At 37.4% G+C, this 27998-nt stretch overlaps 2 protein-coding genes across 3 annotated transcripts in view; one reads left to right on the top strand and one right to left on the bottom strand.

The window, feature by feature from the left end:
- The window catches only part of LOC133642806 (CD9 antigen-like), an 18656-nt gene extending 11524 nt beyond the window's left edge, over positions 1–7132 (bottom strand). Inside the window, exons 1-4 of the mRNA XM_062037196.1 lie at positions 7056–7132; positions 6875–6953; positions 482–587; positions 31–128 (exon numbers count right to left, since the gene is read on the bottom strand). Of these exons, the coding sequence (XP_061893180.1) occupies positions 31–128; positions 482–587; positions 6875–6934 (264 nt within the window). The 5' untranslated portion in view covers positions 6935–6953; positions 7056–7132. The remainder of the gene's footprint in view (positions 1–30; positions 129–481; positions 588–6874; positions 6954–7055) is intronic.
- Positions 7133–7546: 414 nt separating this feature from the next.
- The window catches only part of LOC133642811 (xylosyltransferase 2-like), a 71478-nt gene continuing 51026 nt past the window's right edge, over positions 7547–27998 (top strand). The window contains exons 1-2 of one of the 2 annotated variants that reach the window (XM_062037206.1): positions 7547–8492; positions 8871–9077. The gene's annotated coding sequence lies outside the window, so the exon portion shown is untranslated. The remainder of the gene's footprint in view (positions 8493–8870; positions 9078–27998) is intronic. The other variant, XM_062037205.1, reaches the window with a different exon arrangement.

Consider the following 27998-nt stretch of genomic DNA (forward strand, 5'->3'; position numbering starts at 1 on the left):
GTTTGAGTATAGTTGGGGGAACATTCTCACCACATGAAGAGCACATCTTTTCTCGCAGCAGACGCCAAAATCTCCGAACACCACCACGAGCAGCAGCACCGTACCCAGCACTATCAGCACGGTCACACCTTCACGCCAACACATGAAACACTACAATGTCAGTCTTCACGCCAACACGTGAAACACTACAATGTCAGTCTTCACGCCAACACGTGAAACACTACAATGTCAGTCTTCACGCCAACACGTGAAACACTACAATGTCAGTCTTCACGCCAACACGTGAAACACTACAATGTCAGTCTTCACGCCAACACATGAAACACTACAATGTCAGTCTCCACGCCAACACATGAAACACTACAATGTCAGTCTTCACGCCAACACATGAAACACTACAATGTCAGTCTTCACGCCAACACGTGAAACACTACAATGTCAGTCATGTAAACAAATGCAGTGGATAAAAAATCAAACTCACCAATGACAAAATAGCTGGAGTTGAAAGAGCTTATTTCAAAGATGGCTCTGGTGTTGGGACTACATCTCAACCACAGGCCCAGACCCAAGAAGGCGAAGGCCAGGAGCTGACCATGGAATAAAAACAAGACATGCCATTAATTAACTTCACGTACAATTGTTAATTAAATACTTCATTAACATTGAATTTTTTTCACAGTTTATTTCACATTTCAAATCCAAGATTTATTTTTAAAACATTGATTTAAAATGTTTTAAATCAATCATTCAGATCCTCTGCAGGCCACAGAAAGGCCAAAATTAGGCCCACTCGTTTATTTTTCTTTATATCTGAGGACATTTCAACTATGACAGGAAAAAACGGGGGGTCCCAAAAGGCACAAGACGTTGAAACAACGTTGACAACTTGTGTGAGTTATGAATACACAAAGTTAACGTTGAAACAACACGCTTTTTGACCACGTTTAATCAATGTTGTGTTATGACGTTGATTTGACCATTGAATTTTGGTCATTTCCCAACCAATATTCTACAACACAAATACAACATTGAAACAACATGCTTTTTGACGACGTTTAATCAATGTTGGATTCTGACGTTGATTTGACCATATACTACAACACAAATACAACATTGAAACAACATGCTTTTTGACGACGTTTAATCAATGTTGGATTCTGACGTGGATTTGACTATTGAATTTTGGTCATTTCCCAACCAATATTCTACAACACAAATACAACGTTGAAAAAACATGCTTTTTGACGACGTTTAATCAATGTCGGATTCTGACGTAGATTCGACCATTGAATTTTGGATAATTTCCCAACCAATATTCTACAACACAAATACAACGTTGAAACAACATGCTTTTTGACGACGTTTAATCAATGTTGAATTCTTGCATGAGTTATGAATACACAAACTTAACGTTGAAACAACACGCTTTTTGACAACCTTTAATCAATATTGGATTCTGACGTAGATTCGACCATTGAATTTTGGTCATTTCCCGACCAATATTTTACAACACAAATACAACGTTGAAAAAACATGCTTTTTGACGACGTTTAATCAATGTTGGATTCTGACGTTGATTTGACCATTTAATTTTGGTCATTTCCCAACCAACATTCTACAACACAAATACAACGTTGAAACAACACGCTTTTTGACGACGTTTAATCAATGTTGGATTCTGACGTAGATTCGACCATTGAATTTTGGTCATTTCCCGACCAATATTCTACAACACAAATACAACATTGAAACAACATGCTTTTTGACGAAGTTTAATCAATGTTGTGTTCTGGCGTAGATTAGACCATTGAATTTTGGTCATTCTACAACACAAATACAACATTGAAACAACATGCTTTTTGACGACGTTTAATCAATGTTGGATTCTGACGTTGATTTGACCATTGAAATTTGGTCATTTCCCAACCAATATTCTACAACACAAATACAACGTTGAAACAACATGCTTTTTGACGACGTTTAATCAATGTTGTGTTATGACGTTGATTTGACCATTGAAATGTGGTCATTTCCCGACCAATATTCTACAACACAAATACAACGTTGAAACAACATGCTTTTTGACGACGTTCAATCAATGTTGTGTTATGACGTGGATTTGACCATTGAATTTTGGCCATTTCCCAACCAATATTCTACAACACAAATACAACGTTGAAACAACATGCTTTTGACGACGTTTAATCAATGTCAGGTTCTGACGTTGATTTGATTATTGAATTTTGGTCATTTCCCGACCAATATTCTACAACACAAATACAACGTTGAAAAAACATGCTTTTTGACGACGTTTAATCAATGTTGTGTTATGACGTGGATTTGACCATTGAATTTTGGTCATTTCCCAACCAATATTCTACAACACAAATACAACGTTGAAACAACATGCTTTTGACGAAGTTTAATCAATGTCAGGTTCTGACGTTGATTTGACCATTGAATTTTGGTCATTTCCCGACCAATATTCTACAACACAAATATAACGTTGAAACAACATGCTTTTTGACGACGTTTAATCAATGTCAGGTTGTGACCTTGATTTGACCATTGAATTTTGGTAATTTCCTGACCAATATTCCACAACACAAATACAACATTGAAACAACATGCTTTTTGACGACGTTTAATCAATGTCAGGTTCTGACGTTGATTTGATCATTGAATTTTGGTCATTTTTCAACCAATATTCTACAACACAGATACAACGTTGAAACAACATGCTTTTTGACGACGTTTAATCAATGTTGAATTCTTGCATGAGTTATGAATACACAAACTTAACGTTGGAACAACACTTTTTGACCACGTTTAATCAATGTTGGATTCTGACGTTGATTTAACCATTGAATTTTGGTCATTTCCCAACCAAGTGTTTCCCACACAATCATTTATTTGTGACGGCACGCCACGAAAGAATTACGTCCGCCACAAATAAAAAAAAATATTTTTTTTGTCCTGTCCAGCTTGTCAGGCAAATCATATAGTTGATGTAGATGCCCATATAAGCTGTTCAGATTTACTTTACAAAAGAGAAGTGTAGGATACTTCTCTTGTTGCCTTATTTGTATTTGACCACTACTGTTTTCTGTTTATTTGTTACTGACTGTGGCAGGACACCTCTGCCTCTGTTTTACTTTATGTTGCTGGTAAATAATATGGTTGTAGTAGTAGGCTAAAGTTAAATTATTTAGTATGCACTAATTAAAGGGGCAAAGCTTTAAGAGACATTTTAGCTTTTATATTTTATAAGATATATTATTTGTAAGAACCACAATTAATAAATATATTTCAGTGATTAACTTATTGTTCAAATCTGTATATAAATATGTACATAAAGTGTTGTAATTATATTGTAAAATGGATGGATGGATGGACGTTTAAAACAAAACAGTTATTATTAATTATTAAGTATACACTTTTTGAGCCTTTTTAGAGAAAATCATATCATTGTAGTAAATTATGCAAATTATCGATGATGTCATATGACCACGCCCATAGCCACGCCCCCACCGCCACAGGTTTCTTGGCAGTTTATGGGAAACACTGCAACCAATATTCTACAACACAAATACAACGTTGAAACAACATTGCTTTTTGACGACCTTTAATCAATGTTGTGTTCCGAAGATTTGACCATTGAAATGTGGTCATTTCCCGACCAATATTCTACAACACAAATACAACATTAAAACAACATGCTTTTTGGCGACTTTCAATCAATGTCAGGTTGTGACCTTGATTTGACAATACATTTTGTTCATTTCCCGACCAATATTCTACAACACAAACAACGTTGAAACAACATGCTTATTGACGACGTTTAATCAATGTTGGATTCAGACGTTGATTTGACCATTGAATTTTGGTCATTTTCCGACCAATATTCTACAACACAAATACAACGTTGAAACAACATGCTTTTTGACATTTATTCAATGTCAGTGGTGACGTTGATTTGACAGTCAATTTGTCATTTTCCAACCAATATTCTACAACACAAAAGTGTGAAACAACATGCTTTTTGACAACGTTTAATCAATGTCAGGTTGTGACGTTGATTTGACATTGAAATTAAATTAAAAAGTGCAGTTCCCCTTTAAATGCTAATATTATTATAATACTGTAAAAGGATTCCTTTGTGTTTTTATTTCAAATCTGCAAGGTACCGTGAGTGTGTTGGCCCTGTCACCGCCATTTATCTACCAAAATGAAAAGGAAAAAAGTCACTGATGCAGTACCTCTGCAGACCCCTAGGAGTCACAAGCCCTCTGTTGAAAACTTCTCAAACTGTAGCTCCATCTATTGGTAAGTCAAAGAACCACTTTATAAAAAGTACAGTGTTTTATTTTCTTATATTTAAACACAGTGTTACTGTTTGAACTGTGTGTAATGTTACACTGGCCAAAATATACTTGTTAAATAAAACATCTTCCTTGTTTAGTGAATACTTAGGCTTACTATGCTACTGTAGTTTAATGACAAGCATTATGCTGGTACTTAATGAATACTTAGGTCTACTACACTACTGTATTTAATGATGTCATTATGGTGGTACTTAATGAATACTTAGGTCTACTACACTACTGTATTTAATGTTGTCATCATGGTGGTACTTAATGAATACTTAGGTCTACTACACTACTGTATTTAATGTTGTCATTATGGTGGTACTTAATGAATACTTAGGTCTACTACACTACTGTATTTAATGTTGTCATAATGGTGGTACTTAATGAATACTTAGGTCTACTACACTACTGTATTTAATGTTGACATAATGGTGGTACTTAATGAATACTTAGGTCTACTACACTACTGTATTTAATGTTGTCATAATGGTGGTACTTAATGAATACATAAGGTCTACTACACTACTGTATTTAATGTTGTCATTATGGTGGTACTTAATGAATACTTAGGTCTACTACACTACTGTATTTAATGTTGTCATTATGGTGGTACTAATGAATACTTAGGTCTACTACACTACTGTATTTTAATGTTGTCATTATGGTGGTACTTAATGAATACTTAGGTCTACTACACTACTGTATTTTAATGTTGTCATTATGGTGGTACTTAATGAATACTTAGGTCTACTACACTACTGTATTTAATGTTGTCATTATGGTGGTACTTAATGAATACTTAGGTCTACTACACTACTGTATTTAATGTTGTCATAATGGTGGTACTTGATGAATACTTAGGTCTACTACACTACTAATGATGCCATTATGGTGGTACTTAATGAATACTTAGGTCTACTACACTACTGTATTTAATGTTGTCATTATGGTGGTACTTAATGAATACTTAGGTCTACTACACTACTGTATTTAATGTTGTCATAATGGTGGTACTTGATGAATACTTAGGTCTACTACACTACTAATGATGCCATTATGGTGGTACTTAATGAATACTTAGGTCTACTACACTACTAATGATGTCATTATGGTGGTACTTAATGAATACTTGGGTCTACTACACTACTGTATTTTAATGTTGTAATTGTGGTGGTACTTAATGAATACTTAGGTCTACTACACTACTAATGATGTCATTATGGTGGTACTTAATGAATACTTAGTCCTACTACACTACTAATGTCATTATGGTGGTACTTAATGAGTACTTAGGTCTACTACACTACTAATGATGTCATCATGGTGGTACTTAATGAATACTTAGGTCTACTACACTACTAATGATATCATGGTGGTACTTAATGAATACTTAGGTCTACTACACTACTAATGATGTCATTATGGTGGTACTTAATGAATACTTAGTCCTACTACACTACTAATGATGTCATTATGGTGGTACTTAATGAGTACTTAGGTCTACTACACTACTAATGATGTCATCATGGTGGTACTTAATGAATACTTAGGTCTACTACACTACTAATGATATCATGGTGGTACTTAATGAATACTTAGTCCTACTATACTACTAATGATGTCATCATGGTGGTACTTAATGAATACTTAGGTCTACTACACTACTAATGATGTCATTAAGGTGGTACTTGGTGAACAAAGTTTAGAGTTATGTTCTACAGCAGTGGTTCTCAACCTTTTTTCAGTGATGTACCCCCTGTGAAATTGTTTTTAATTCAAGTACCCCCTAATCAGAGCAAAGCATTTTTGGTTGAAAAAAAGAGATAAAGAAGTAAAATACAGCACTATGTCAGCAGTTTCTGATTTATTAAATTGTATAACTGTGCAAAATATTGCTCATTTGTAGTGGTCTTTCTTGAACTATTTGGAAAAAAAGATATAAAAATAACTAAAAACTTGTTGAAAAATAAACAAGTGATTCAATTATAAATAAAGATTTCTACCCATAGAAGTAATCATCAACTTAAAGTGCCCTCTTTGGGGATTGTAATAGAGATCCATCTGGATTCATGAACTTAATTCTAAACATTTCTTCACAAAAAAAAGAAATCTTTGAAATCAATATTTATGGAACATGTCCACAAAAAATCTAGCTGTCAACACTGAATATTGCATTGTTGCATTGTAATGAATGGAATAGCCTACTTGATTTGATGTTCAGTTTATGAACTTACATTCATATTTTGTTGAAGTATTATTCAATAAATATATTTATAAAGGATTTTTTAATTGTTGCTATTTTTAGAATATTTAAAAAAAATCTCACGTACCCCTTGGCATACCTTCAAGTACCCCCATTTGAGAACCACTGTTCTACAGAAACGAAACCTAGCAAACTGGGGCCACTCCTACTCATTTACTTTTAACTTTCACTTCAGATAGCCATGAAAAGAGGCATTGCTGACACAGTAAATGTCCATCACTAGAAAGACTTGCAAAGTTACCGCGAAGATGAAGTTGAAGATGATGAGGATGAATTTGCACACGGAGCCACAGCAGTCCATGGCGTCTTCTTCACTAAGTCTGTAAAGTACAAATACACTTATTGGCCTATTCGTTTTCTCCATCATATCGTTACCCGCTTATTCCTATTCCGTCCATATTATCCGCACTTTCTATTCATACCTGAGTTGTGTGTCTTCGAGTGTCGTCGCCGCGCCAGCAGAGTACTCTTCAATACCGCGAAACTGGACTCCAGCTGTTTATATTCCAGCCAGCAACTACGTCATAAGATCCGCCTTTTCTGGGCGTGTACACTCCTGTGATTGGCTGAGGGATTGTGACCGACGCGAAAGCTGACCAATGGAAACAAAGATGACGTACGGCACATGCGCAGAGGGCGTATCAAATTCAGGAGAAACGCAACTGAAAGCTTCGAGAACGTCGTGGACGCTTGTTTGTTGTTTTTTTTTTTCTGCTTTTATTGCGGATGACAAGCTGACGAAAATATGTTTTAGAAAATAATATTTTAATATAATAGTGTTGCTTAAATCAACCGCTACAATATAAGAATACTACATTCAATTTATGGGTGAGGGCGGACCTACGTCACTTCCGCCTACCAATCCCCTAGCAACCGGGAATTCGTTGAAAACAAAGCAGCTCACAGCGAACACAGCATTGACAGAAAAAGCATTTAACGAGCGTTGTGGCTTGGAAGTCGGCGTTAAATCCTTCATTTACGCATTTTTACTTATTCGCATATCGTGTGAAAAAACGAAAATGTATTATTTGCGTCAGACTCGTCTCAGTGAACTTTAAAGCTTCTCAGGCTTAGCTTAGCTTGCTAGTTAGCTTAGCCTGCGCGCTACTAAGAAAGAGACGCGGAAGTTATCAACAACAAGATCAAGTGTCAGTGTATAAAATATTGAGAGATTTGAGGGCTACATGTATTGTTTAAGTACAACTGTTCTTCGCCAGGTGTTCTTTGGCCGCCCTGGCTTACGTTTTCCCGGTGGTGTCCATCTTAACGCTGCCTTTGGTATCCTCTCGTTGTCCGGTTTTCGAAAATAGCTAGCTAGGCTATAGACTATATAGTATAAACCGCATGTTATTTTTGTACAACAACAACTTCAGCTGTCGAACGTTATAAGGTACAAATTCAACAAGTACAACATTAGCAAGGACGGTATAGCCAAGTTGTGGTTAAGAAGGTGGCTTTTTGTTCCTTATATTTACCAGAAACGAAGTGATCCGAACACACGACCCGGGACTTTGGGGGACTCCAGTGAGAACCGTCCTCGTTTTCCCGGTGTAAAGCTGCGAGCCATTTGTCTCGTCTCTGTGGGCTTTTATCGCGCTTTGGCAGAACAAAATACAACCTTTGTTTTCCCTGTTTCCAGTTGTGGTTAGCACAACCAAAAACAACACAGTTTTTCGGCATTTTGGAGGCAGAATGACGGGTTTAACCAGCGTAGGTCGACAGGTTAAAGAGTAATGGCAACGGTTTGTTTTCAACGCCAGTCTCGTTGCTATGGCTCGAAGAACCCGTATGTAGCTCAGTTGCCCGGATGTCGGCCCTCACCCATAAGCGACTTTCAAAAAACCCAAGGACACTTTACGGTAAACATATATGATGATTAGAAAATGAACAAAGCATAAAATAAACATGTACAATTAAAATAATTAAAATATAACCTAGCAGGCACAAGACATAACAACACTGTGCAACTCAAACCTAACGTTGAAACAACATGCTTTTTGACGACGTTTAATCAATGTTGGGTTCTGACGTTGATTTAACATTGAATTTTGGTCATTTTCCAACCAATATTCTACAACACAAATACAACATTAAACAACATGCTTTTTGACGACGTTTAATCAACGTCAGGTTCTGACGTTGATTTGACCATTGAAATTTGGTAATTTTCTAACCAATAAAAAAAGTTGTGTTCGGGACCCTCCATCCATCCATTTTCTACCGCTTGTCTCTCTCAGGGTCGCGGGGGTGGCTGGAGCCTATCCCAGTTGAAAAGCGGAGTCTGTCAAGGATACTGCATGGAAAATTGCAACAATATCTGCAACCGGACTTAAGGGAATCAAACCTGGTAGTATCTCCAGAATTTGGTCAGTGACTATAAAAGTATTGCATTGGGTAACCTTCCCTCGCTGGGATAGACTCCAACACACCGGAGACTCTGATCGGTATGGTGACTACCGTGTTCCATCCTTTGTTAGATTCTACAGATGTGAGGTGGAGAGCACCCTGGACTGGGGTTGTACGTTGTACCGCGGCTCTGAAAAGTACCTGTTTTTTTTAACGGGCATGACTGCACGTCGTCACGTGGTGACATTGCTGGTTTTACGAGCAGAGGAGCATGTTGGGCAGCGCACACACACAGAGTACTTACAAGCAGACACAGTGTGTAGACAGAAAAGGGAGAGTGGACGCATTTTGGTGTAAAAAAGTCAAGATAAAGGTGAAGTTATAACACTGAAACACCCTCAGGAAGAGCTGCTTTAAAACATGGCTAGCTAGCTAGCAGCTAACATCCATCCACAGTGTTTTAGCTACGTCTAAATCACTAATCCTCGCCTCCGTGGCGACAAATAAAGTATGTTTCTTACAAGTATCATTATCACTGGAGGACGAGGAATAGCTAAACATGTTTCACTACACACCGTAGGAGGATACAATAGCTCACCGGCGTCACAATGTGAACAAATGCCATGGGTGGATGTACACCTGACTTCCACTGTAATGATACCAAGTACAAGAGCGTATCTAGTCGATACTACTATGATGACATCGATATTTTTTAGCATCACAATGTCTCTTTCCGTTTTATAAAAATTCATATTATGTTTATAAAGTCAGTAAATACGTCCCTGGACACATGAGGACTTTGAATATGACCAATGTATGATCCTGTAACTACTTGGTATCGGGTCGATGCCTAAATGTGTGGTATCATCCAAAACTAATGTAAAGTATCAAAGAAGAGAAGAATAAGTGATTATTACATTTTAACAGAAGTGTAGATAGAACATGTTCAAACCGAAAATAAGCAGATATTAACAGTAAATGAACAAGTGGATTAATAATCAATTTTTACAGTTTGTCCTTAACAATGTGTACACTATAATAGGTAGATAAATGACACAATATGTTACTGCATACGTCAGCAGACTAATTAGGAGTATTTGTTTGTTTACTTACTACTAAAAGACAAGTTGTCTAGTATGTTCACTATTTTATTTAAGGACTAAATTACAATAATAAACATATGTTTCATGTACATTAACATTTTTTGTTCGAATAAGCCAATGCCATTTTATTGTGGTCCCCTTTATTTAGCGTCTTTGTTTTCTACCTGTCAACTGTCAGTTTAGCATCTTTGTTTTCTACCTGTCAACTGTCAGTTTAGCGTCTTTGTTTTCTACCTGTCAACTGTCAGTTAGCATCTTTGTTTTCTACCTGTCGACTGTCAGTTTAGCATCTTTGTTTTCTACCTGTCAACTGTCAGTTTAGCATCTTTGTTTTCTACCTGTCAACTGTCAGTTTAGCATCTTTGTTTTCTACCTGTCGACTGTCAGCTTAGCATCTTTGTTTTCTACCTGTCGACTGTCAGCTTAGCATCTTTGTTTTCTACCTGTCAACTGTCAGTTTAGCGTCTTTGTTTTCTACCTGTCAACTGTCAGTTTAGCGTCTTTGTTTTCTACCTGTCAACTGTCAGTTTAGCGTCTTTGTTTTCTACCTGTCAACTGTCAGTTTAGCATCTTTGTTTTCTACCTGTCGACTGTCAGTTTAGCATCTTTGTTTTCTACCTGTCGACTGTCAGTTGAGCATCTTTGTTTTCTACCTGTCAACTGTCAGTTTAGCATCTTTGTTTTCTACCTGTCGACTGTCAGCTTAGCATCTTTGTTTTCTACCTGTCGACTGTCAGCTTAGCATCTTTGTTTTCTACCTGTCAACTGTCAGTTTAGCATCTTTGTTTTCTACCTGTCAACTGTCAGTTGAGCATCTTTGTTTTCTACCTGTCGACTGTCAGTTGAGCATCTTTGTTTTCTACCTGTCGACTGTCAGTTTAGCATCTTTGTTTTCTACCTGTCGACTGTCAGTTTAGCATCTTTGTTTTCTACCTGTCGACTGTCAGTTGAGCATCTTTGTTTTCTACCTGTCGACTGTCAGTTTAGCATCTTTGTTTTCTACCTGTCGACTGTCAGTTGAGCATCTTTGTTTTCTACCTGTCGACTGTCAGTTTAGCATCTTTGTTTTCTACCTGTCGACTGTCAGTTTAGCATCTTTGTTTTCTACCTGTCGACTGTCAGTTTAGCATCTTTGTTTTCTACCTGTCGACTGTCAGCTTAGCATCTTTGTTTTCTACCTGTCAACTGTCAGCTTAGCATCTTTGTTTTCTACCTGTCAACTGTCAGTTGAGCATCTTTGTTTTCTACCTGTCGACTGTCAGTTTAGCATCTTTGTTTTCTACCTGTCAACTGTCGGTTTAGCATCTTTGTTTTCTACCTGTCAACTGTCAGCTTAGCATCTTTGTTTTCTACCTGTCAACTGTCAGCTTAGCATCTTTGTTTTCTACCTGTCAACTGTCAGTTTAGCATCTTTGTTTTCTACCTGTCAACTGTCAGTTTAGCATCTTTGTTTTCTACCTGTCAACTGTCAGCTTAGCATCTTTGTTTTCTACCTGTCAACTGTCAGCTTAGCATCTTTGTTTTCTACCTGTCAACTGTCAGCTTAGCATCTTTGTTTTCTACCTGTCAACTGTCAGCTTAGCATCTTTGTTTTCTACCTGTCAACTGTCAGCTTAGCATCTTTGTTTTCTACCTGTCAACTGTCAGCTTAGCATCTTTGTTTTCTACCTGTCAACTGTCAGCTTAGCATCTTTGTTTTCTTCCTGTCTACTGTCAGCTTAGCATCTTTGTTTTCTACCTGTCGACTGTCAGTTGAGCATCTTTGTTTTCTACCTGTCGACTGTCAGTTGAGCATCTTTGTTTTCTACCTGTCAACTGTCAGTTGAGCATCTTTGTTTTCTTCCTGTCGACTGTCAGTTTAGCATCTTTGTTTTCTACCTGTCGACTGTCAGTTTAGCATCTTTGTTTTCTACCTGTCGACTGTCAGCTTAGCATCTTTGTTTTCTACCTGTCGACTGTCAGCTTAGCATCTTTGTTTTCTACCTGTCGACTGTCAGTTTAGCATCTTTGTTTTCTACCTGTCAACTGTCAGCTTAGCATCTTTGTTTTCTTCCTGTCTACTGTCAGCTTAGCATCTTTGTTTTCTACCTGTCGACTGTCAGTTGAGCATCTTTGTTTTCTACCTGTCAACTGTCAGTTTAGCATCTTTGTTTTCTACCTGTCAACTGTCAGCTTAGCATCTTTGTTTTCTACCTGTCAACTGTCAGTTGAGCATCTTTGTTTTCTTCCCGTCGACTGTCAGTTTAGCATCTTTGTTTTCTACCTGTCGACTGTCAGTTTAGCATCTTTGTTTTCTACCTGTCGACTGTCAGCTTAGCATCTTTGTTTTCTACCTGTCGACTGTCAGTTTAGCATCTTTGTTTTCTACCTGTCGACTGTCAGTTTAGCATCTTTGTTTTCTACCTGTCGACTGTCAGTTTAGCATCTTTGTTTTCTACCTGTCGACTGTCAGTTTAGCATCTTTGTTTTCTACCTGTCAACTGTCAGCTTAGCACAGACCTGGGCATTGTACGGCCCGCGGGCCGCATCCGGCCCTTTGCGCATCCCTGTCCGGCCCGCGTGAGGCCAATCATAAATTACAAAATAAATTTTAAAAAGTATCTATGTCGAGTGTGCAATACAACGGTGCTGCTTTTGTTTTGAAAAGCGTTATTTGTATTACTTCCGTGTGGACGTATGCGCGTGTGCGATTGTGAGTGAATTGAACGGCGCAATTACAAATTACAAAATAAAGTTTAAAAAACATCTATGTCGTGCGCGCAATACAACTGTGCTGCTTTTATTTTGAAATGTGTTATTTATGCCGTATGTCCGGGGGGAACCTGTGAGTGAAGGTGCATAGAGACAAGTGATGAGACGCTAAAAAAAGAAAAGTTGATGAGGAATGGCGTGTTTCCAAAAAGACATGGACTGCCAAGTATTTCTTTACATAAATTAATGGTAAAGCCGTGTGCTTAATGTGTGGTACACAGCTTGCTGTGTTTAAATATCATTTTAATCGCCACTACACGAAGAAACACGAGGGAAAATACCGGAATGTGTCTGATGAAGCGCGCGCAAGGGAGGCTGATGCGTTGATGGTAAAACTGCAAAGCCAACAAGGACTTTGTGCCATATTTCACACCCCCAGAGATGCAGCCGTCAGGACAAGTTTCGTCATTTCTCACAAAAGCGCCAGAAAAAGTAAGGCGTTTTCTGACGGAGAGTTTATTAAGGAGTGCTTATTGGACTTTGTTGCGCTGATAATGCCCGGAGACATTGACTGTTTTTCGCTAACTTTGGATGAGAGCTCTGATGCAGTCAATTAAAGAGACAACCACAGGTAATGACTTGTTCACAGAGGTAAATGCGTGTTGGGACACGCTGGCAGGTGTGACAATCCAATCCACTTTATTTATATAGCACATTTAAACAACAAAATGTTTCCAAAGTGCTGCACAACAATATTACAAACAATATTCAAATATTATCCTTAGCTCCACCAATGACTGAATAAAAAGAAAAAACAATTACATATAAAACCAATATAAAAAACAATATAAAATAAATATGATTAAAAACTATTTTTAACAACAGATGGTTGTCCAAATCTGATGGGGAAAAATGTTGGATAATGCAGGATAAAGTGACCATCAAAAGCAATCTGCTTTTGTATAAAGTTAAGTTAGGTTAAATTAAATTATTATTATTATTATTAATTATTATTATTATTATCATCATTATTATTTATCTTACGGTATATCAAAAATAATATTGAGCAAAATTTAATTGAAATATTGTCGTGTGGCCCTCCAGCAGTGCTCGGGTTGCTTATGCGGCCCCCGGTGAAAATTAATTGCCCACCCCTGGCTTAGCATCTTTGTTTTCTACCTGTCAACTGTCAGCTTAGCATCTTTGTTTTCTACCTGTCAACTGTCAGCTTAGCATCTTTGTTTTCTACCTGTCAACTGTCAGTTGAGCATCTTTGTTTTCTACCTGTCGACTGTCAGTTTAGCATCTTTGTTTTCTACCTGTCGACTGTCAGCTTAGCATCTTTGTTTTCTACCTGTCAACTGTCAGTTTAGCATCTTTGTTTTCTACCTGTCAACTGTCAGTTGAGCATCTTTGTTTTCTACCTGTCGACTGTCAGCTTAGCATCTTTGTTTTCTACCTGTCGACTGTCAGCTTAGCATCTTTGTTTTCTACCTGTCAACTGTCAGCTTAGCATCTTTGTTTTCTACCTGTCAACTGTCAGCTTAGCATCTTTGTTTTCTACCTGTCAACTGTCAGTTTAGCATCTTTGTTTTCTACCTGTCAACTGTCAGTTGAGCATCTTTGTTTTCTACCTGTCGACTGTCAGTTTAGCATCTTTGTTTTCTACCTGTCGACTGTCAGCTTAGCATCTTTGTTTTCTACCTGTCAACTGTCAGTTTAGCATCTTTGTTTTCTACCTGTCGACTGTCAGTTTAGCATCTTTGTTTTCTACCTGTCAACTGTCAGTTTAGGCTGCTCGCCGGCTCCTCATCACCACTTCAAGATGGCGGCCCAATTTCTCGCGGCACAGCAGCAATGCTGCGTCTACTTATAAGATGTCTGTGCATTCAACAACCTAAACGGGGCTACTGCGCATGCTCTACACTACTGTGGCATGCTGGGTAATGGAGTTCTTATGTTACCTACTTCATAACATCACTATATATCTGCCTTAGGCGTGACAGCTATCTAGAAGGCCTTACTGACAACAACGCGTGATCTGATTGGCTATCGCAACTGTCTATCACTGGATGTCCCGGGCAGATTTGGTACAGCATGGCAACATAAGCTAGCTGAATTCTGATTGGATAAAAACTCTATTAATAAAAACAACAGCGCTGGAAGGAGCATAATATGACATGAAGAGAATATGAATACTTTTACATATTTAGGGAAAGTCAATAAAAAATGACTTTTATCTTTAATTATGATCATGATTTGTGGTAAGGCCTTGCTGGCCGTGACGTCACACCTCTGTGTAATACTGTAAATGTGCTTTTATTCAACTCCTTCCCCACGCACTTATTTATTTTGGCCGCTAGTCGGCACTGTTGATTTTCTGCATCTGTGTTGAGTCCCTGTAGTGTAACTTGTTTTCATTGAGGGCCACAACGCAGTTAAAGTGACCTCAGAGGGCCTATAGTAAAAGTGACTTATGTATGTATGTATGTATAAATGTATGTATGTATAAATGTATGTATGTATGTATGTATAAATGTATGTATGTATGTATGTATGTATGTATGTATAAATGTATGTATGTATGTATGTATGTATGTATGTATGTATGTATGTATACATGTATGTATGTATGCATGTATGTATGTATGTATAAATGTATGTATGTATGTATGTATGTATAAATGTATGTATGTATGTATAAATGTATGTATGTATGTATGTATGTATAAATGTATGTATGTATGTATAAATGTATGTATGTATACATGTATGTATGTATGTATAAATGTATGTATGTATGTGTATGTATGTATGTATGTATGTATGTATGTATAAATTCATGTACAGTATAGAATTGTGTGAATGCTCCAAAATTCATCTATTTCTTCTTCTTCTCCAGATTTTGGCGCGCTCTACCTTCCACATTTTCCACCCGATTCAAAGCGTTCCAACTTCAAACTGTTCAGCCTAGTCGGGACTCTCAGGATTTCCCTTGACAAATTCCCAGATTTCCCAGAATTCCAGGTTTTTCCGGGACATTTTTCCCATTCAAAATGAATTGACCATTTTTCAAACTTCAACCATTCCCGCATTTTTCAAGCGATTCAAACCATTCCACCTTCAACACATTCCACTCATCCTGGAAATTCAAACTATCATTTCTCAGAGTTAAAAAAACTTCCAGGAATTCCCTTTTTTCCAAACCCTATTTTAACCCTTTCTTCTGTCGACTACTCCTCCCACATTTTTCAACCCACTTCAACCGTTCCACCGTCAAATCATTCCTCTTAATCAGGACAAAAAACAAAGTTGTTTTGTGTACTGGAAAAATTCCCGGTTTTCCCGAAATTCCAGGAATTCCGTAATACCGTTTTCAAATCAACATGTTACTACTTCAACATTTCTCAACCGATTTGAAAAATGTCAACACCAACCATTTCAACTCATTCAGCCCATTCAAGGTTGCTTTTTTAACATTTTCAAAAAAATTCCCGCTTTTCCCGAAATTCCCAAATTTTTTGGGAAATTCCCATTTAAGTGAAGGGGACATTCTTCAAAGTTCCATAACTCCCACATTTGTCATCTAATTCAAACTGTTCCAACTTCAAAATATTCAGCATTCAGGAATTGTGTGCTCAACTTCAACAATTCTAAAAAATTCCCGGATTTTCCATAGTTCCTTTTTTTTTCATTTTTTTTTCATTTTCCCCATTCAAAATGAATTGTCCATTTTTCAAACTTCCACAATTCCCAATTTTTGAACCTATTCAAACCATTCCACCTTCAACACATTCCACCATCCTGGAAATTCAAACTACACTTTTTCCAAGTTGAAAAAAGTTCCAGGATTTTCCATAATTCCTGGGTTTTCAAAGCCCTATTTCCACCCTTTTTTCTGGCGACTACTCCTTCCACATTTTTCAACCCACTTCAACCGTTCCGCCGTCCAAACATTCCTCTTAATCAGGACAAAAAACAAATTTGTTTTTTGAACTGGAAAAATTCTCGGTTTTCCCAAAATTCCAGGAATTCCGTAATAGCATTTCTCAAATCAACATGTTACTACTTCAACATTTCTCGACCGATTTGAAAAATGTCAACACCAACCATTTCAACTCATTCAGACCATTCAAGTTTTGTTTTTTTACCATTTTCAAAAAAATTCCTGCTTTTCCCGAAATTCCCACATTTTTGGGAAATTCCAAGTCAAGGGGACATTCTTCAAAGTTCCACAACTCCCACATTTGTCATCTAATTCAAACTGTTCCAACTTCAAAATATTCAGCATGTTCAGGAATTGTGTGCTCAACTTCAACAATTCTAAAAAAAAATCCCAGATTTCCCATAATTCCTTCTTTTTTTTTTCTTTTTTTTTCATTTTCCCCATTTCCCCCATTCAAAATTAATTGTCCATTTTTCAAACTTCCACAATTCCCATATTTTTCAACCAATTCAAACCATTCCACATTCAACTCATCCTGGACATTCACACTATAGTTTTTCCACGTTCAACAAATTTATTTTTTCTGACCCTATTTCCAACCTTTTTCGTTTGACTACTCTTTTTACTTTTTTCATCCCATTTCAACTGTTCCACTGTCAATACATTTTTCTTAGTCAGGACAAAAAAACAAGTTGGTTTAGAAACTACAAACATTCCTGGATTTCCTGAAATTCCAGGAATTTCATCATACAATTTCTCAATTAAAAAACTGTTACTACTTCAACATTTCTTGCCCGATTTAAACAATTCCAACACCAACCAATTCAGCTCATTCAGGACATTCATGCTCCTAATCATTTTTTTTTTTTTTAAATCCCATTTTTCCCAAAATTCTCAAATTTCTAGGAAGTTCCCATTGAAATGAATGGGACATTTTTCCAAGTTGCACAATTCCCACATTTTTCAACCTATTCAACATCAACACATTCCACTCATCCTGGACATTCAAACTAACACTTTCCCAAGTTCCAAACCAAATTCCAGTTTTCCTGGAAATCCAAACTCTTCAACATTCAAACCATTCCAACATTGAAACTATTCTTACATTCATACTACATTCTGTCAGCATTTCACTTCAACTTCAGCATTGGAGCATTCACACGCAATTCCTTCAGGAATTGCCTCATCTAGTTGCCTATGCATTTGATCATTATATATATTTATTTATAAATGCTGTAAAAATAATCTTCAGATTTTACTGTAGAAACTGCATTTCACTGTAAAATTTGCAGTGTTTTTTGCAGCCAATTACTGTAAATGGAACAGAAAACCACAGATTTTTTATGATTAAGTTCATGCAACTGAACTGCCAGTTTTTTACCCTAAAATCTACGATTGTTGTTTTTATGGTGAACTACGTAAAAACGGGTAAAAAAAAAAAACTATTTGGCAGCTCAGTCGCCAGAATTTTACTGTAAAATCTATTGTCATTTTTATACTGTACAGATTTTTAAGTATTTATTTATTTTTGTTTAAAAAAAAACATTTGGAAAGAAAGAAAATATAATTATTTGTTGTATTATTAGATCAAGTTTAATACACAGGTGTCCAACTCAAGGCCCGGGGCCAGATCTGGCCCGCGACATCATTTTATCTGGCCAGCAAACACCTGGAAATGATGTGTCAATAAAGTAGTTCATATTTTCTCACTTTCTCACTACAAAAATATTTGCTCAAATGCTAGAAAAAACATTAGCTTGCTAACATTAACATGCTAACAGATGAATAGCTAACATACTCCTATGATGGAGGCAAGTAACGAAATACATGTTTAGTAGGTAAAAAAAAAAAAAAGGAAACTAGGTAAAAATGCTAGCATAGAACATTAACATGCTAACATTAGCATGGTAAAAGTGCTAGCATACTTTGAAGATAGCACCAAGTAACGGAATCCATGGTTATATTTAAAAGTACAAAAATAGCTAAAATGTTAGCATGCTAACATAAGCATAGTAACAGGGGAACAGCTAGCATACTTATAAGATGGCATCAAGTAAAGGAATCCATTAATATTATGTTTAAAATGTACAAAATTAGCTATAATGCTATCATTAAATATGTCAGGTTCAAACACCGATGACATCTATTAAACAGACAAGAAGCAAGGAATTAAACAGAGACAGGATTCAATTTAGCTCAATGGGGAGAGCGCGTAGACCTGTACCCTTGTACAGTGTCGTCCCACGCTCTGGAGAAAGGATTGCGCGCCTCCTCTTTTATTTGGACTTTCCCTGATTACATGGCAACTGTTTCTAAGGGGAGAGGGGGTCGTAAACAGCCATTGCCCTCGGTCACAAAACAGTTCAAAGAAAAGATGCCTGGAGCTTGCGTCAGGTCCTGCTTCCTCTCCACTTTGTAGATCTCGGGTCAAGACAAGATCTTCCTGTGGATTACAACAGATCAAAGAAACCATCCTACACAGTGGAGTTTTACAAGCCTTTTGCTTGGTAAGATCAAAGACAGCTTTTGTCTGCTCGCCGGGAACTCGTGGAAACACAAAGTTTTGTGATAACTTAGATACAATTATTCTGACAATTAGGTTAAAAGGTAAGACATTTGCTAAATTATATTTATATATTATATCATTGACGTTCTGACAGGGGAACAAGATCCGAGTTTGGGGACCCGAGGTATTGATGTTTGGTGGCGAACCATCAGAGCCAAGTTTGGCGCCATGCCACGCCCACATGTTATGGCGTCGTCAAAACGCGTTAGCAGTATATCATCGCCGGTATGTGGAATGTCGGTCGTTTTAACCGCCACTCATTGGGTCAAAGTCCTGAGGCGGAATTTGTGAAAGTACCGCCCCTTTTAGTTCAGAGACCTGAGGGGAGGGGCTGTCATGTGACTTCAAAGGACTTCCTGTAATTAGATGAGGCTGCTACTATCACACAATGACACAGCAGTTTATGTAGGATTTGTTGAAAAACTTCATGCCGAACAATGTCTGATTGTGGGCAAACGCTTGGAGATATGGACTTTTCGGGAAAACTCTGAGCGCCTCAAGGCTTTGCGGAACGTTCCGGTGTTCTCAGATTTCAAATAAATGGAAAAATAGCAGAGTTAGAGCGAGTAGGAAAATAGGAGTTTTTGTGTTTTTTGGCGCCGACATCTAACATTGGAGTCAATGAGAGATTTAGCTGACTTTCTCGGCTTTGAGGGCCAACAGAAGCCAAATGGGACACACGACCTCCATTTTCTGAGAGAGGACACGTGTGTCAACGTCATACTTGCCAACCTTGAGACCTCCGAATTCGGGAGATGGTCGGGGGTGGGGCCGGGGCGTGGTTAAGAGGGGAGGAGTATATTTACAGCTAGAATTCACCAAAAGTCATGTGTTTCACATACATGTATGTACAGTGTTTCCCATAAACTGCCAAGATACCTGTGGCGGTGGGGGCGTGGCTATGGGCCTGGTCACCATGACATCATCAAGTAATTTGCATAATTTACTACAATGATATGATTTTCTCTAAAAAGGCTCAAAAAATGTATACTTACTAATTAATAATAACAGTTTTGTTTTAAACGTCCATCCATCCATTTTACAATATAATTACAACACTTTATGTACATATTTATATACAGATTTGAAAAATAAGTTATTCACTGAAATATATTTATTAATTGTGGTTCTTACAAAAAATATATCTTATAAAATATAAAAGCTAAAATGTCTCTTACAGCTCTGCCCCTTTAATTAGTGCATACTAAATCATTTAACTTTAGCCTACTACTACAAGCATATTATTTACCAGCAACATAAAGTGAAACAGAGGCAGAGGTGTCCTGCCGCAGTCAGTAACAAATAAACAGAAAACAGTAGTGGTCAAATACAAATAAGGCAACAAGAAAAGTATCCTACACTTCTCTTTTGTAAAGTAAATCTGAACAGCCTATATGGGCATCTACATCAACTATATGATTTGCCTGAGAAGCTGGACAGGACAAAACAAATTAAAAAAATAAAAATAAAAAAAATAAAACATTTTTTTAATTTTTTTATTTATTTGTGGCGGACGTAATTCTTTCGTGGCGGGCCGCCACAAATAAATGAATGTGTGGGAAACACTGATATAAGAAATACTTGACTTTCAGTGAATTCTTGTTGTATATTTATATTTATTTTATTATATATATATATATATATATATATATATATATATATATATATATATATATATATATATATATATATATATATATATATATATATATATATATGTATGTATATGTATATGTGTGGGAAAAAAATCACAAGACTATTTCATCTCTACAGGCCTGTTTCATGAGAGGTTTCCTCAATCATCAGGAGATTTTTTACCACGGATACCACGGTATCGAGCACTATTTTTTTTGGATAATCTAATTAAGATATATATATATATATATATATATATATATATATATATATATATATATATATATATATATATATATATATATATATATATATATATATATATATATATATATATATGTCTTAATATATATATATATATATGTCTTAATATATATATATATATATGTCTTAATATATATATATATATATGTCTTAATATATATATATATATATATATATATATATATATATATATATATATATATATGTCTTAATATATATATATATATATGTCTTAATTAGATTATCCAAAAAAAATAGTGCTCGATACCGTGGTACCTGTGGTAAAAAATCTCCTGATGATTGAGGAAACCCCTCATGAAACAGGCCTGTAGAGATGAAATAGTCTTGTGATTTTTTTCCCACACATACATATATATATATATATATATATATATATATATATATATATATATATATATATATATATATATATATATATATATATATATATATATATATATATTTATATATATTTATATATATATATATATATATATATATAAGACTTGAATTTCAGTGTTCATTTATTTACACATATACACACACATAACACTCATCTACTCATTGTTGTACTTGAAAGTGCAATGCTTTGCAGCCAGAAGCACAGCCTTATATACTACATACATACTAAATACACAGTAATGAAAACACAGTACACTAACTGTACTGCGCTTGCTGCTTACTAAAAAAACCCAACAACACTTACCTTTCACTATTTGAGTAGCCTTTGTTCTGCCGTTTGAGTACTGGCGAACGATCTCTGAACATATCCTTCACGGATTTGTTGAAGACATCCGCAAATGAGAACGGGATGTTGCTTCCAGCTATCAGCATAGCCATCCATTTAGCGAGGTGGCCCATAATACTGGGCTGTGCTGCGCTGCCGCCACCTTGTGCTTCGCTGACCGTTCATGACTGAGTATATCCGTTCGGCCACCGTGTTCAATGGAGAAGTCTGTTGTACAAAATGTACAGGCAGCATAGCCCTTCCCCTTCGAACTGTCCTGGATCAACTGAAATTCTTGTTTCCATTCGTTTTGGAACTTGCAAGCGTATTTCTTCATCTTACTCGGCGTCGCCATGTCTGTATCTTCCTCGTTCTTCTGCTTCGTCTCCTTGTTGTGTGCGCAGATGTGCACTCTCTAAAAGCCGTAGATGTTGTAACGTGATTGGGCAGGCACGCTGTTTATATCGTGGGGAAAGCGGACGTGAAAACAGGCTGTCGACACGTCACTCAGGTCCGCATGGAGCTGGAGGGAGCGTGGCCTCCGGCTCCGGCTGGGAATCGGGAGATTTTTGGGAGAATATTCGTCCCGGGAGGTTTTCGGGAGAGGGCCTGAAATTTGGGAGTCTCCGGGAAAATTCGGGAGGGTTGGCAAGTATGGTCAACGTTTTCACCGAAACAAATGACAGTGGGATAAAAGATGTGGCCGCGAGGACATGTTGTTCGCCCAAAAAAAGCTAATTTTCGGGGCTTTCACGCTCTACACTGCAAAAAGTCGGTGTTCAAAAACAGGAACAAAAAATATAAAAAATGAGGGGTATTTTACTTGAACTAAGCAAAATTATCTGCCAATAGAACAAGAACATTTGGCTTGTCAAGACTTTCCAAAACAAGTAAAATTAAAATTCTTTCTTCAACTTTTAATCAGAAGGGTTCAATCTCTCTAATGTAGCAGTTTGAAGCCGAAACGACAAACGCGCTCAGAGGAGATAACGTTTGATGTTTGGTGACCGGTTGTAACAAAAATGTTGTTTTGAATGAGGAATAGCAAACTTCCTGTTGATTTTTGCTGAAGGATGTCAATCTATGAAATGTAGGTCTAGGCGAGACCTACATAGAGGTATTTGTTTCATGTCTCTAAGACGTTCCTACCGGAAGTTACAAGCAGTTTTGTCTGAGTTTTCCTCTGAGGAGCAGTTTTTTTCTCTGTTTTTTTCAAAAATTATGTAGAGCACAATTTTGAGTTTTGGGGTTCGGTTTTTTTTTTAGATCGCAATTTCCACCAATCCCGATGTGTGTGAGAAGTTTGGTGAGTTTTGAAGTATTTTAAGGGGGTCAAATTAGAGGTCAAAGACGTAAAAAGGAGTGTTTTTAGTACATTTTTGTCAAAAATGTGAAATTTCCAACTTCCTGTTGGTTTTTGCCCGAGGATGTGTCATTATGAGTTGTAGGTCTAAGCTAGACCTACATAGAGGTTTTTGTTTCATGTCTCTACGACCTTCCTAGTGGGAGTTACAGGCAGTTTGTTTTTTTGATTTTCTAGGGGGTGCTATTGCGCAATTTTGAATTTTGGGGTTTGGTTTTTGACTAAAGTGTTCTCGAACACTTTTTGTATGCGTGTAAAAAATTTGGTGAGTTTTGAAGCATGTTAAGGGGGTCAAAGTAGTGCGCAAAGGTGCGGAATAATAATAAACATTACAAAAACAATAGGTTCCTTTGTAACCTGTACAAAGGACTCCCTTTGGGTACAGGGCGGACCCTAATTAGCTAACCTCAATGAACCCAAAAATACCTTAAAATAAGTATATTCTCACTAATAACAAGTGCACTTTTCCTGGTAGAAAAAAAAAGTTAAAGTTAAAGTACCAATGATTGTCACACACACACTAGATGTGGTGAAATTATTCTCTGCATTTGACCCATCAACCTTGATCACCCCCTGGGAGGTGAGGGGAGCAGTGAGCAGCAGTGGTGCCACGCCCGGGAATCATTTTTGGTGATTTAACCCCCAATTCCAACCCTTGATGCTGAGTGCCAAGCAGGGAGGTAATGGCTCCCATTTTTATAGTCTTTGGTATGACTCGGCCGGGGTTTGAGCTCACAACCTACCCATCTCAGGGTGGACACTCTAATAATAATAATAATAATAATAATAATAGATTTTATTTGTAAAAAAAAGCACTTTACATTGAGTAAACAACCTCAAAGTGCTACAGTGTATTAAAAAGATAATAAAAAATAAATAAAAATAAAAACTAGAACAGTTAAATAGCTAGAACTAGTATGAATACATCTAAAAAAAAAAAGGCTTTTTTTTAAAAAAAAAAAAAAAGAAGGGTTTTTAAGCCTTTTTTAAAAGCATCCACAGTCTGTGGTGCCCTCAGGTGGTCAGGGAGAGCGTTCCACAGACTGGGAGCGGCGGAGCAGAAAGCCCGGTCTCTAACCACTAGGCCACTGAAAAAGAGACCTTTTTGCTCAATATGTTGAAAAATATTCTTAAATGAAGTAAATGCTAGTGCCATTATCTTGGCATGATGATATGCGCTCGGCATCAGGATTTATTTTTACATGCTTGAAGTAAGAAATGATTACCTTAAAAAAGTACTTTTATACTTGTGAGTGTTGATGACACAGCTTTGCAACACTTGATATTCTAGTTTCAAGCATGTTTTACTCAATATAGCTCATCAAATCTCAGCAACAAGCTGTAATATCTTACTGACATCATTTAGGACCAAAACCCTTAAAACAAGTAAAACACTCCAACATAAAATCTGCTTAGTGAGAAGAATTATCTTATCAGACAGAAAATAAGCAAATATTACCCTTATTTGAGATATTTCATCTCACTTAGATTTCAGTTTTTGCAGTGCAGTAAATTAGTGTGAGCCCTCCGCTTTAAAGGCCTACTGAAATGAATTTTTTTTTATTTAAACGGGGATAGCAGATCTATTCTATGTGTCATACTTGATCATTTCGCGATATTGACATATTTTTGCTGAAAGGATTTAGTATAGAAAGACGACGATAAAGATTGCAACTTTTGGTATCTGATAAAAAAAAGGCAGTTGAACATATACGCAAAGTTCTCTATTGTTTACAATGATGGCGGCCAGAAGTGAGAGCGATTCGGACCGAGAAAGTGACGATTTCCCCATTAATTTGAGCGAGGATGAAAGATTTGTGGATGAGGAAAGTGCAAGTGAAGGACTAGTGGGGAGTTGAAGATATTCAGATAGGGAAGATGCTGTGAGAGGCGGGTGTGACCTGATATTCAGCTGGGAATGACTACAACAGTAAATAAACACAAGACATATATATACTCTATTAGCCACAACACAACCAGGCTTATATTTAATATGACACAAATTAATCCTGCATAACAAACACCTAGGTGTTTGTTATGCTAGCTCCTAGCTCCTAGCTACTAGCTCAAGCTAGTTATAGCAAGTGATCAAATGTTTGGAAGCGCGCGGGTGGGACCTGATATTCAGCTGGGAATGACTACAACAGTAAATAAACACAAGACATTTATATACTCTATTAGCCACAACACAACCAGGCTTATATTTAATATGCCACAAATTAATCCCGCATAACAAACACCTAGGTGTTTGTTATGCTAGCTCCTAGCTACTAGCTCGAGCTAGTTATAGCAAGTGATCAAATGTTTGGAAGCGGGCGGGTGGGACCTGATATTCAGCTGGGAATGACTACAACAGTAAATAAACACAAGACATATATATACTCTATTAGCCACAACACAACCAGGCTTATATTTAATATGCTACAAATTAATCCCGCATAACAAACACCTAGGTGTTTGTTATGCTAGCTCCTAGCTCCTAGCTACTAGCTCGAGCTAGTTATAGCAAGCGATCAAATGTTTGGAAGCGTACTCACAGTATCGCGTCTGCGTCTGTGTATCCAAATCAAAGTCCTCCTGGTTAGAGTCTCTGTTGTCCGAGTTCTTCGATCTTGACTGCATCTTTCGGGAATGTAAACAATGAAACACCGGCTGTGTTGTGTTGCTGACTTCCCTCGCAAAATAGTCCGCTTCGCACCGACAACTTTCTTCTTTGCTTGCTCAGCTTCTTTCTCCATAATGCAATGAACAAATTGCAACAGATTCACCAACACAGATGTCCAGAATACTGTGGAATAATGAGATGAAAACAGACCTTTTTCGTATTGGCTTCAATGGGGAAGCCATACCTCTGTTTCACTGGCTACGCCACGCGCATACGTCATCATACCGAAACGTTTTCAACCGGAAGTGTGGCGGGAAATTTAAAATGTCACTTTATAAGTTAACCCGGCCGTATTGGCATGTGTTGCAATGTTAAGATTTCATCATTGATATATAAACCATCAGACTGCGTGGTCGCTAGTAGTGGCTTTCAGTAGGCCTTTAAGGCCGATGGCGCTCGCCTCCTTCCAATGGCCGTCCAGCCCAAACCAAACATTGGACAGCAAAACGTTTTAGCCAGCCTTAAAGTAGACAAGTGTGTGAACAAAATGAGACGTTAAGCAACGAGCTACGTGAAAGCATGGCTGAGCTACAAGAGGAGGTAATATTGTCTTTTTGGCGTTGGTCTCAGAGCAATCGTCCATTAAATTGGGCCATTTTTTTTATTTATTCGTGAACAGCGTTGCCATGGTAACACAAAATGTTCCCAATTTAGAGTAGCCCGTTGGCGCGAACGAGACCTTTCCGACGGTGTAACATATGTGGGGGTTTGTTGGCCAGTTTGTCACCTGTTATGGGTAAGAGAAACGTGCGGAACTATAATGATAAAAGTTGAAGCGTGAGCAATAATAATATGGGCTGCTTGCATTGCAGCAGGCCCATAATAACACAAACATTGCAGTTTCAATAGGGCCCTGTGGGTGGCATGCTCGCTTCGCTAATGTATACAAACATGTACAAAAGCAGTGAAGTTGTCACGTTGTGTAAATGGTAAATAAAGAGAATACAACAAATCCTTTTCAACTTATATTCAATTGAATAGACTGCAAAGACAAGATATTTCATGTTATTTTTTTGCAAATAATCATGAACTTAGAATTTAATGGCAGCAACACATTGCAAAAAAGTTGTCAGAGGAGCATTTTTACCAGTGTGTTACATGGCCTTTCCTTTTAACAACACTCAGTAAAGGTTTGGGAAGTGAGGAGACACATTTTTGAAGTGGAATTCTTTCCCATTCTTGCTTGATGTACAGCTTAAGTTGTTCAACAGTCCGGGGGTCTCCCTTCTGCTATTTTAGGCTTCATAATGTTCCACACATTTTCAATGGGAGACAGGTCTGGACTACAGGCAGGCCAGTCTAGTATCTGCACTCTTTTACTATGAAGCCACGCTGTTGTAACACGTGGCTTGGCGTTGTCTTGCTGAAATAAGCAGGGGCGTCCATGATAACGTTGCTTGGATGGCAACATATGTTGCTCCAAAAGCTGTATGTACCTTTCAGCATTAATGGTGCCTTCACAGATGTGTAAGTTACCCATGTCTTGGGCACTAATACACCCCCATACCATCACACATGCTGACTTTTACACTTTGCGCCTACAACAATCCGGATGGTTCTTTTCCTCTTTGGTCCGGAGGACACCACATCCACAGTTACCAAAAACAATTTGAAATGTGGACTCGTCAGACCACAGAACACTTTTCCACTTTGCATCAGTCCATCTTAGATGAGCTCGGGCCCAGCGGAGCCGGCGGCATTTCTGGGTGTTGTTGATAAATGGCTTTGGCTTTGCATAGTAGAGTTTTAACTTGCACTTACAGATGTAGCGACTAACTGTAGTTACTGACAGTGGTTTTCTGAAGTGTTCCTGAGCCCATGTGGTGATATCCTTTACACACTGATGTCGCTTTTTGATGCAGTACCGCCTGAGGGATCCAAGGTCCGTAACATTATGGCTTACCTGCAGTGATTTCTCCAGATTCTCTGGACCTTTTGATGATATTACGGAGCGTAGATGGTGAAATCCCTAAATTCCTTGCAATAGCTGCTTGAGAAATGTTGTTCTTCAACAATTTGCTCAGGCATTTGTTGACAAAGTGGTGACCCTCGCATGCTA

The sequence above is a fragment of the Entelurus aequoreus genome, linkage group LG25, assembly GCF_033978785.1.
Source record: "Entelurus aequoreus isolate RoL-2023_Sb linkage group LG25, RoL_Eaeq_v1.1, whole genome shotgun sequence".
NCBI classification, from domain to species: domain Eukaryota; kingdom Metazoa; phylum Chordata; class Actinopteri; order Syngnathiformes; family Syngnathidae; genus Entelurus; species Entelurus aequoreus.